This window comes from Centropristis striata, chromosome 11 (genome assembly GCF_030273125.1).
Source record: "Centropristis striata isolate RG_2023a ecotype Rhode Island chromosome 11, C.striata_1.0, whole genome shotgun sequence".
In the NCBI taxonomy this organism is placed as follows: Eukaryota; Metazoa; Chordata; class Actinopteri; order Perciformes; family Serranidae; genus Centropristis; species Centropristis striata.
In genome coordinates this window covers 18092745-18105107 of record NC_081527.1, presented here as the reverse complement: position 1 = coordinate 18105107, position 12363 = coordinate 18092745, and the positions used below count along the sequence as shown (strand labels likewise).

The following is a 12363-nucleotide window of genomic DNA, read 5'->3' as shown; positions in this document are numbered from 1 at the left end:
CACTTTTCTGATAAGATAAGGTCCTGGACCTGGATAAGAGTCTGGCTTCCTAAATAGAAGAGGTGTACTCTGTTGCTGTCAGGCAGTGATAAGCCATCTTGAACTGCTTCCAAGACCTCAGACACGAAGGTCCAGGCGCCAGCAGTGAGTTATTCCCAAATCATGGCCCCTGAAAGGTTTCAGTAGGGTGTAGAACAATAGAAATACAAATGCCTTATGAGTAAGCACTATGTTGAAGAGTTGGGAAAAACATGGCAAACAAATATCAAGTTGTCTGATTTAAAAAAAATTAAGCTCCAAAGTAATTATGTCAATAAATGTTATTTATTTATGACATTATTGCTCAGGACAATCATCATTATTTGTATCCAATTAAAATATAAACTTTTCCAGAATATGTAGCTTAACACTAAATCAACTAAATCAAAAGTATTTCTTAGTGGTATTTTATGATGAAAATCATTTTAATTTTATTTGCAGACATCAATGTTTAGCACTGGTGGCTGTGAAACATTTGCAATTGTTAAAAATGGCAAGACAGGTGTGTCTGAGTTTGAGAGTAACAGAAAAGCTTTGATGTGCAGCTTTTATGTTTTGTTTTTTTGCAAAAAGCAATTTCTGTGGGGTTTTACCTCTTTTTTGAGGGTTTGTTTAATTCCTTTGCTGCTGTGTCTTTTTGTTATTTTTTTTAATGTTTTTTTTTATTTTAATTCCATTGTTAAGCAGTGTAACTTTATTTTAATGATATATACATAGGGATATAATTATTATATTATTACTATTTTTATTATTAAAGTGTAAAACCAAAATCCTAGCTTTACCCCAAATTCATGATAATTAATTATATTTGTTTTGTCCGTGTCTTTCATTTCTGGCTGGTACAAAAAAGGCATTAAGGTTTTCCCGTTTTCCATTACCAAAGAAATTCTTCACCAACCAATCTCTCACATATATATTTTTTGTATACTTCTGCAACAAAAGTGTAAAGAATTGACTCTAAAACAAATCACATGTATCTCTCCTTCTGATCTTGCACGCAGTTCGCACTATGACGTTATGTATGTGTTATCTGTCTAAAAATAATTAAATTATAATAATTCTTGTCAAATTATGCATATTATCTAGCATTAAAAATTTAGAGACAATATTTTCCACCATATGTGTATTGTAATCCAAAGGGAAACAATGTCATCAGGAAAATTAATGACTTACTCTCTTAAAAAAAATATTCATATATCTTGCTAATTCTCAAATACATTTATGGCATAAATCAAAACATTCTTCAGGGGATTTGAAAGCTGTGTCGCTGTGTACAGAAATGGATAAACTTACTGTACCTGTTCCCAGTATTAAGGATCTTATTTGAACAGGAGTATTTGCTCTGGGAAAGGGTGCTATAAATGAACGTAGAGGAAGTGGTGCACAAAGAGCAGTTCAGACTGGCTTAGAGGAAACTGAGACCTGCGTGTGAAGGGGGAATTTTTTAGTAGTTACTTTAGCAGTAAAAGAAAAAAGAAACACTAATTTATATTAAGCTGTTTGATATTCCTTTATTAACTTTACATATATAGATCACTTGAACTTCACAGCCTATGCTCTTTTTTTATTCTTAAAGTTTTCATGTGCTGCAGCTAAAGGCTGAATTTATATGTTACTAGTAAATATTGCTATGGCACATTTTATGCCATCCCCTATAGCAGCTCTCTAAATGAGGTTGTTTTGTTCCATATAGGAGACATTTAAAAGAGAGAGAGGGAGGGGGGTAGGGACAGAACTCCCAGAGAGGGACAGGCCTTAAGATGGAGGTCTTCCTCCCAGGACGTGACAGGCTGTTGGCTGGAGGATGCTCAGGAAGGCCTTGGCAGACCAACAAAGACAGCCCTTCAGCTGCAGGGTGTAGTTTTTCAGGCCCCAGCATCCCCTTTGGCAGCAGCACAGAGAGTGCTGGCGTGCACAGGCCCCCGGCCCGAGAGACAGGGAAGTAAGGCCCGTTCTTTTATTTACTCAGGCTGCTGCTGAGGCCTGGGCATTTCTTGTCTGGGTGAAGAAGGAAAAAAACAAGTCTCTCTCTCTGTTTCCTCTTGAGGTCTCCTGAGGAAGATTGCTCTTTCATCTACAGTTGTTCACACACTTGTTTCGGCCATTGCGCTTGTATCTGTGGATACTATGTGTACATGTATGTCTGCACATCTATATGTTTGTTACTGCAAGTGTGTGTGTGTGCAGTGTGTGCACTCCTGCTCTCTGGTGTCTATATTACTGTGTGTAAGAGAGAAAGGAAAACTGTAGTAAGTCTCACTATGGGAGTCAGTTGTACCCGACAGTGTCAGCTCTGAATGCTTTAAAAAAGATTTGCTCTTCTTTTTTTTAATCAGGCATTGTGATGGCCATCACAATGAGACAAAGGAGATAAGCTGGTTTTTAGTTTCCAGCACATATACAATATATTTTAGTCTGATTGGTGTGATGATACCTTAACTAGTGTAATAGGTGCTCTGTAAAATTAATGTTATGGTGTTATTTTAGTTTCCAGCAGCTTCTGTTATATTTTACAAATCTAATATAGAAGACAATAAGAAAAAATCCTGTACAATGTCGGCTTACTGCTGACACATTTCTTAACACAACATATATAAGTTAACAACTTGACACTTATATTTATACACACACACACACACGCACACACACACACACACACACACACACACGCGCAGGAGCTGTTTCAGTTGCCATCTATGCATGTCGTATAAATTCACTGATGAACTGGCACCTATGTTATTTATTAATTTAATTCTGCATCTTTAATGTGTGACTATTTAATACTAATGGGATAGATAATATTTAATGTATGACATTAATATGCTCTCTTTTGTAGAATTGAGACCTTTGTAATTTTTTCTTTCAATTGTTTAAAAACACATATAATTATCAGTATGTTTTCCCTTAAATTATTTTCTCAATTTTTTTTTTTTTAAACTTCTGGAGCCTTCTAAGGTTGCTTAAGATTTATTTGTATCATTACACTGACTTTCTTTCAGGGCTGTTTTTTTCCTTCTCATTGCATGTGGAGACGGACAGACCAAGATGTTTTATATTGCAGCAGCGAGCTGAAATATTCTCATTGTTTTCAAGATTGCACTTTCCTCCGACGCACCTGTAACACATCCAGGTGTGCAGAGATTTCTTCTTCTAAAAGCAAACCTAATATTAACATAGCTGTTCGCCCATCTAAACACGTTAGCTGCTGGTTTAACTCAAGCAATGTTTGCAACTCCCACATGTCCCCCACAGATACTGCTTTATGTATGTGTGTTATTGGAGCTAAGGCACTAAATAAATAATATACATCAAGTAAACAAACCAAAAAAAAAATGGAATGAGGTTGTCCTGACAGCTTAGCAATGTCTCTAGGCAAAGACATCCTCATTTAAGACAATAGAATTTAATTTAGCCTTGTATACAGACCCATTTATTTGTTTGTTTTATACTATTGTCTCCAAGCCAATATGTTTGACTGTAAGGCATTGGCTGGGGTCATTCTTCTTGCACTGTCTTCTTCTCCTATACCCTGGGAGGCAGTATGAGTGAGGGCAGATCCGCCCCCTCTGTGGAGGAGGGCATAGCACTGAGTCACCCATCCTCCCTCAAACCAGAGAGAGAGAGAGAGAGAGAGAGAGAGAGAGAGAGAGAGAACATTGAGACATGTATGAGAGATAAAGCAAGTAAATCAGGCAAGGTTTGCTCCTTGAGTGAGATGTGTGTGCAGAGTGGGCGCCTTGCCAGGGGTGGGAGGTTTCCGGGAGGGCCACGGTGTGGAGGTGGGCTCTCAATGTGCCGCTTTCAGCAGTTTGGAGGGGCAAGGGAATGGCCTCCGACCCCATCTGTTTCCTGAAGATAGGCCCTGATGGGGGTAAGTGCTCAGAGAGGGCATGATATCCTGACAAAGGGCAGATCTCCCAGCAAAAACAACAGAAAGGGGGAGAGAGAGAGAGACTTAGATTTGTCAGCTGAAGGAGAGAACAGAGGTTGGATCCTGGAAAGAGCTTGTGCTTTTCCTTCGTCCCTCTCATAAATCTTTGCAGTTTCCTCTTGTTTTTCCCATTCCAAGTTTTGGCCTTTTGACACAGTTTTTTTTCTGAAGGGGTTGGGATTACGTTGTTTTATTTAGGTAAGGAAGTTCACAGCACTTAGAATTCGGCAGCGGGAAGAAGTGGTCTGTAACCTTTTGAACTTGTGGAAAGTGGTGCTCTGTGTTTTCCATTCATATCACTGTACAGTGAACCAGGGGAATGGAATGTCGGCAAAGAAGCGATTTGAAAAGGGACACATTAAAGTAACTAACACAAATGGGAGCTGCATTGTCAATTGACTGGCGTTCCCTGGTCATTCCCTGCACCTGCTTGTCCTTGAGTGAGATTGTTAGCACTCAGTTGTCTTCCCCTATCCGTTTCCCTGTCCCCTCCTTGCCCCCCTCTGTATCAGCACATGCCACACTCATCCATCCTGTATCAGTTGCCTCAAGGCTTCGCACAGACCACACAGAAAAATATGATAATAATGCATATTCTATAATTTGATATCTATTGACTGATGTCCTGAAAGCCCAATGTTTCATGAAAATCATCTGTTTTGCAGTGGAGGCTTCCTAAAGGCTATGCATAGCTGTGGTCTAAATTGCATATTTAATCTTCTCTTTCACTCTTGAGAACTGCTTTTCCCTGTTTTTTTTTTCCTCTCTCCCTCGTGTCTTAAGGTCATTTCAAGGGCTCTTGTTTTTCAAAAATATTCTAGTAATTGTTCAGGAATAATAGAAATGTTCTAATTTACCTCATGCCGGGCTTACATCCTAAAGTACACCCATTGTCTTGTGTTGGCTTTAAATGTCAAAGAGATTGTGTTTTGAGTCACAGTGGGCTAAGCCATTACATGGCCACATACAAGGTTAATTGTGGTAAAAGTATTTCCACTTATTCTCTTCTCTAATTATACTTTAAATTGCATATTTAAGTGTAACTTTTTAGATAACACCTAAGGAGAGGTATTGTTTCCACTGAAGAAAAAATGGTCCAAGTTGCAAAGAATACAAAATTCATGCACCACAACCTTATAATTACTATGACAAATAACACCATGGTGGCCCACCTTTTCTTTTCTAAAGAGTGAGACAAATGAGTTGCTAATACAGTCTTACAAAACACCTCTCTTACTCACTCTCTCCTTCTCTCTCCATCTTTTTCTGTCTGACTTGCCCCTGATACCCTCTTTCTCTCTTCTTCTTCCTTTCTGTCTTCTCCTCCAGACGGTGGTGATCTCGAGGATGACCCATCGTGTTCTTGGCCAGCATCATCTCCTTCCAGTAAGGACCAGACTTCTCCAGGACACTGCGAGGACTATGATTTTGGCGAGGATGAAGGGGGACCTGGCTTACCGTACCCATGCCAGTTCTGCGACAAGTCTTTCAGCCGATTAAGCTTCCTCAAGCGTCACGAACAGAGCCACGGCGATAAGCTCCCTTTCAGCTGCACCTTTTGCAGTCGCTTGTTCAAGCACAAGCGCAGTCGAGACCGACACGTGAAGCTACACACCGGTGATAAAAAGTATCACTGTGGAGAGTGTGACTCTGCCTTTTCCCGCAGCGATCACCTCAAAATCCACATGAAAACTCACGCCTCTAACAAACCCCACAAGTGCCCCGTGTGCCGCCGAGGCTTCCTCTCCTCAAGCTCTCTCCACGGCCACATGCAAGTACACGAAAGGGGTAAAGATGGCAGCAGCTCAAGCCTTTCTAGAGCTGACGAATGGAAGCTGAAAGAAACTCGCAAATGCAGCCGCTGTGAGGAGGGCTTTGATGTCCCAGAGGAGCTCCAGAGGCACATCGCTGAGTGCCACCCCGAGTGCTCTCCATCAGAGGATGGAGGCCTGGGTGCCACCCTGCAGTGCATTTACTGCCATGAGCCCTTCAGTGACGAGGGCACCCTGCTGACTCACATTGACCAGGCCCACAGCCGAGACAGGAAGGGCCACACCTGTGCTATCTGCAACGAGCACTTTCTCTCTGTTGAGGACCTCTATGCTCATATGGACATCCACCAGCTCCCTGAGTCTAGTAACCACAGCAACAGCCCTTCTTTGCTGACGGTGGGCTACACCTCTGTCTCTAGCACCACTCCTGACTCCAACCTCTCTGTCGACAGCTCCACAATGGTGGAGACAGCACCACCTGTGCCCAAGACAAGGGGGAGGAGAAAGAGGGCAGCTCAGAACACATCAGACATGGGAGGACGTTCCTCCAAACAGCCAAAAGTCTCCTACAGTTGCATCTACTGTAACAAGCAAGTATTCTCCAGTTTGGCTGTGCTTCAAATTCACCTGCGAACCATGCATCTGGACAAGCCAGAGCAGGCTCACACTTGCCAGTTTTGTCTGGAGGTGTTGCCGTCTTTATTAAATCTAAATGAACACCTTAAGCAGGTGCACAATGCAGAAGACCATGCTGCCCTGTTAGTCAGTTTACCTGACGCCCTCCTTCAATGTAACTTCTGCCCTGAGGTATTGAGTGACCTCAACGCCCTCCAGGAACACATTCGCTGCTCACATGGCTTTCCCAGTCCTGTGGCAAAGGAGAGCAATGCCTTCTTCTGCCCCCAGTGCTTCATGGGGTTCTTGACAGAGGCTACCCTGGAGGAGCATGTTCGTCAGACTCACTGTGATGGGGGAAGCCTGCGCTTTGACTCCCCCTTGGCTGTAACTCCCAAGGAGTCTATAGTAGAGGTGTATTCCTGTTCGTACTGCACCAACTCCCCTATATTCAACAGTGTCCTGAAGCTCAACAAGCACATCAAGGAGAATCACAAGAACATTCCACTGGCACTGAACTACATCAACAATGGAAAGAAATCCCTGCGCACTCTCAGCCCCTCTTCTCCAATATCTGTTGAACAAACCATGCCAAAACAAGGCAGCTCAGCCTCACGTGCTGCCAGTGAGTTCATATGTAACCAGTGTGGAGCCAAGTATACCAGCCTGGACCTTTTCCAAACTCACCTAAAAACTCATCTGGACATCCTGCAGCCTCAACTCACTTGCCCTCAGTGCAACAAAGAGTTCCCCAACCAAGAGTCCTTGTTGAAGCATGTGACAATTCACTTCACTATTACCTCCACTTATTACATCTGTGAGAGCTGTGACAAGCAGTTCACTTCAGTGGACGACCTGCAGAAGCACCTTCTCGACATGCATACCTTTGTGTTCTTTCGTTGCACTCTGTGTCAGGAGGTGTTTGACTCAAAGGTGTCTACCCAGCTCCACCTGGCTGTAAAGCACAGCAATGAGAAAAAGGTGTATCGCTGCACCTCCTGCAACTGGGACTTCAGGCATGAGACTGACCTTCAGCTACACGTCAAGCACAGCCACCTGGAAAACCAGGGCCGTGCCCACCGCTGCATTTTTTGTGGGGAGTCCTTTGGCACAGAGGTGGAGCTGCAGTGCCACATCACCACCCACAGCAAGAAGTATAACTGTCGCTTCTGCAGTAAGGCCTTCCACGCCATCGTCCTCTTGGAGAAGCACTTGAGGGAGAAACACTGTGTGTTTGAGGGAAAGGCACAGAACTGTGGTGCTAATGGCTCTACTGTAAGTGGTGGCGATGGCCAGCCTAAAGAAGATGCTGAGCTCCATGGTCTCCTCACTAACAGCCATGGTCCAGGGGCAGTTGGAGGGTCTGTGGTGGAGTCCCATAACAGCCATGATGGAAGTGAGGAGGAGGTGGACACTGCAGAGCCCATGTATGGGTGTGACATCTGTGGGGCATCTTACACCATGGAGTCACTCCTCACAAACCACCAGTTGAGGGACCACAATATACGCCCTGGTGAAAGTGCCATGATGAAAAGGAAAGCTGATATGATCAAGGGCAACCACAAGTGCAATGTCTGCTCTCGCACCTTCTTCTCTGAGGCCGGGCTGAGGGAACATATGCAGACCCACCTTGGGCCTGTCAAGCACTATATGTGCCCCATCTGTGGGGAGCGCTTCCCTTCCTTGCTCACCCTGACTGAGCACAAGGTCACCCATAGCAAGAGTCTGGACACAGGCAGCTGCCGCATTTGTAAGATGCCCCTGCAAAGTGAGGAGGACTTCCTGGAACATTGCCAGATGCACCCTGACCTGAGGAACTCCCTGACAGGTTTCCGCTGTGTCGTGTGCATGCAGACAGTCACCTCTACATTGGAGCTCAAGATCCATGGTACCTTCCACATGCAAAAGACAGGCACTATGAGCGGCAACCCACAACCCATGGGCCGCAGCAACATCATCTCTCACAACCAGCAGCAACACCATATCCAAAAACCTTTCAAGTGCGCCTCTTGCCTGAAAGATTTCCGGTCCAAACTAGACCTTGTGAAGCTGGACATCAATGGACTGCCTTACGGACTCTGTGCATCCTGCGTGACAGCAGCTGGCTCCAAGAGCTCCAGCCCGACAGTGAATGGAGGGCGGCAACAGCAGCAGCATGGTGGAGCCACCACTCCAGCAACAACTACAGTCGCGTGGATCCAGGGGGAGAGTCTCAGCCCTGGAGAAGGGAAAGGCAAAGCCGTCTCTTCATCATCGTCATCCTCTTCTACGTCCTCATCATCCGCTGCCAAGACAAGATGCTCCAGCTGTAATGTGAAGTTTGAGTCTGAAGCAGAGTTGCAAAACCATATTCAGACGGTGCATCGGGAGCAGGGTGGGGACAGCAACGGCGGGCAGCTCAAGACCCCTCAGGTGTCCCCCATGCCGAGAGCCAGTCCCTCACAAACTGAAGAGGTATTGTTAATCAGTGTTGTATTGGAAAAGGTTTAACATGCTGTTGTTATGCATGGCTATGTCAAATTGGTAAAGTGATTACTTGTGTGTAATATAATATTTAAAGTTGATAATAATTCTACCTTTCCTGTTGGTCTTATTTTCAGAAGAAGACATACCAGTGCATCAAATGTCAGATGGTGTTCTACAGTGAATGGGACATCCAAGTCCATGTGGCCAACCACATGCTGGGTAGGAAATAACTCTTTTTGTTTCATTCATTATAATTTCTGTTGCACTCATAAAAAAAAAACAATGCTTGTGTAATAACTGTTAAAATATGTTTTCCTGCATTGTAGCATAAATTTAATCAATGTGGCTTTTTGGTGTGCGATTTAAATGTTAGAGGGAATGATTCTGTGTGACCGTCATCGATACAATATACAAATCATTAGTGAAAATTTCACAACAAGTATTTGATCATTTTAAATAAATTTCAGACATAGTCTTTTCATAGTTTTTTAAAAGGTGAATCACATACTAAGGACTGATGTGATATATGTAATAAAATATTTGACCCTGTCTCATTCAGGCTCACAAGTATCTGGATCACATCACCAAATAGGTGGAATTATTTTAATATTTTGACCATCAACTGCATCCCCAGTGTTGTGCATTTATAAACCCATCATCCTCATTTCCCCATGCATGTGAATGGTATAATATAGTACGTGTGCATGCTTGTGGAGCAGAATCTCTCCACTTCAAACCACTCTGTATGGAGGTAGTTTGAAGTAGTGGAAATATACACATTAATGAAATATTAAAATACCAAAAAACAGATTTTATTCAAACTGTTTACAATTCCAAATACTATTCCACAGTTTTTGAAAAATCTCCACATTGCTACTGTACATTCTTTTGTTTGTTTGTTTATTGTGCCTCCTCACTTAAGTAGTCTGTTCAGATGACTGAGATCTGAATACAACATTTTGGTAAAATACTTTCATGCATTTAATGACGTCAAATCAACTGAAAAAATGGATATTTGATTTTAATACACTGTGTATCTGAAAATTATTCCAAATTTCTAATTTTCTGTCACAAGATTCCTAAACACAGAGTGCCTAACCTCCATGTTTTCAAAATGTCTTTACTTTTGGTTGTCATTTGTATGCAGGCAGAATAATTTGTAGAGAACAGACAATTGGAAAACAGGTTTTCTTGCCTGCAGTAAGTAGGCGTCTGAATTCCGGTCTCACGTTCCTTTATTCATTCATTTATTCAGCTCGTTTGGCGGCTCTTTCATTACACTGCATTATCTGTTGTCTTCAGTGGGAGAGAGACTCATTGATCTGGAACCAAACCGCCTCTCTGTTTGGGACACGCTTCTAGGCGCAGGTGAATTTAAACACGGTGGGCAATTCTATCAGGACCGGTAGGCAATTCTATCAGGGACCCACTGTTTGTGCATAAACAATCAGAAGCATGTGATTTGTGATTTTGATGCTTCGGTGTATTTGCAAAGGAGAGAGACGAGCTGAGAGTGTGTAGGTGTGTATTTTGTATTCATCTTTGCGATCTGCTCACCCACTATTCTACTGGGGGTGCCTAATACAGTACCATGCCAGCATTAGTCCTTTCTCTCGCAAAGGCAGGCACGGAGCACACTGGGAGGGTAGAAAACAAACCCCCCTACTGGTTATTTTATGTCTGTCAGCCGCACAAGCACACAGTTCCCCCATAATAGTGGAATTCAGACAGCTTAAGATAACAGGAGGATAGGTGATTGGGTTATTGTCTGATGTCTTACTTCTCTGATATGCCGTTGCTTTGTATTCACCATGATCACGGGTTTCATCAGACTCCTCAAAAGGGTTTCTGTTAGAAGCATTTGTTTTGTGTTCTCTAAAATATGGAGAAAACAAAACTCATTGTAATGAAAATTTGGTTGAAGTTGTCAGGCAGGGATTGCATTCAGTACAACAAACAAACAAAAAGGAAAATGAATCGAATAAAGAAAATATATTTGACCGGAGAGGTATATGCGAGAAAACTTCAGATTAGTTGTGTAACCGCACCTACGCTGATCTCTAGGTTTCATATAGCTACAGAAGAATGGGTCCCTTTTAATGCAGAATGGGGTTAAATTCAATCCAGGCCTGTAATCACTGCAAAGCCAATTTGGGCCAAAAACACAGGAAAAAAAATACTCATTTGGAAAAGCTCTAAATACCTTCTCTACTGAAAAGGGGACACTTTCTCCTTTTAATGGCCATCTGCACAGGAGAGGGGAAACAGGGGGCTGGGGTCATCTCCGCTCAGCTGTCAGCGTTATTAGCGTAGGTAATGGAGCAGACGCTGGATTCATAGGGGTGTTGTTTTCATCCATGCCCCGCTCCATGGTGTCAGTTCACACTGATAACTCTATATATAGTGATGTGCCGTGACATAACCATAGTGCTAAGTGTATGGAACAACAAAACCTGAGCCTGTCTCACCCAGACAAGTCCATATTAGCTGCCTTTGTAATACAATAGTCTCCCTCAACCAAGTGCACTCAGCCTCCTCCCATCAGTCCGAGGTTGCCTCTTCTGTACGTCTGCCAGCACATTTTGATGCATGGATATTACACTCAGACGATGGCGGTCCTGATTCAGACATAAAGCACAGCTCCGGTGCCCAGCTACTCAACGTTTACTATGATAATAGAAGTAAATGAAAGGGAAGGAGGTGGCCATGGGGTGTAGAGGGGTGTGTTGCAGACCAGCCCCAGCCAAGCCTGTGAACGGCCCCACATGTTTTAAGATGGAGGCCGCAGCCTGCTAGGGCCCAGATGGATCAGTACACATTTGCTGTACAGCTGGTCGCTCTGTTTGGGGACCTGGTGTGATACTCCTATGGAGAAAAAAATGATATCGCCACCATCCAAGGAGCAATTTAATAGCAGGCCAGAAGACAGCTGGCCACTCTTTAGTTTAGAGTTTTTTTGGCATGGCTCACTTACAGAATTGAGGGTGTCCGATTTTTCTCTAGAGACACACAGATTTATACAGCTTTCAGCTGCTGCAGTCACTATCAAACGTTTTATTTCTATTTTTTCTTTGAGATTAGAAAACAAATCCGTCCTGCAGTTTAATTTGCCATCTTGATCTGTAGTAATTGCATTGAGGAAAAAAAATATTTAAAATCACAGTGCTTTCACAAAGTCGTCTTTTTTGTTTTTAAGAGGACCTTTGAAGGTCTTTCATTGACACAAAAGCCTGTTTGGTTTTATCAGCATGCCATCATGCCACCCCATTGCTTCACTTTGACCCCACTGTAAACTATGACATTTGGAGCCTCATGGGGGGCACGTTTGGCCCATTTATCGCACTGTTTCAAATGTCCCTGTGTGGATTTTCAGAGCCCTGACATGTTTTGAAGCACAGGCTCTGTCTTAAAGGGTTTTAAAGGTGAAAAGGGTTTTTCGCTTTCCTGTTATATCTGCTTTCAATCCAATTCTCATCTCACCCCTGTCCATTCCAAGCAGCTACTGCCAAGGTGGCAGTGCTCAGAAGGACAATTGTAAAC

At 43.1% G+C, this 12363-nt stretch overlaps 1 protein-coding gene across 4 annotated transcripts in view; it reads left to right on the top strand.

Annotated features, from left to right (window-relative positions):
- The window catches only part of LOC131979856 (zinc finger protein 521), a 101406-nt gene that overhangs the window by 40483 nt on the left and 48560 nt on the right, over nt 1-12363 (top strand). For 2 of the 4 annotated variants that reach the window (XM_059343912.1, XM_059343909.1), the window contains exons 4-6: nt 5300-8811; nt 8958-9042; nt 9383-9415. In XM_059343912.1, the coding sequence (XP_059199895.1) occupies nt 5656-8811; nt 8958-9042; nt 9383-9415 (3274 nt within the window). In that variant the 5' untranslated portion in view covers nt 5300-5655. The remainder of the gene's footprint in view (nt 1-5299; nt 8812-8957; nt 9043-9382; nt 9416-12363) is intronic. The other 2 variants (XM_059343911.1, XM_059343910.1) reach the window with 2 other exon arrangements.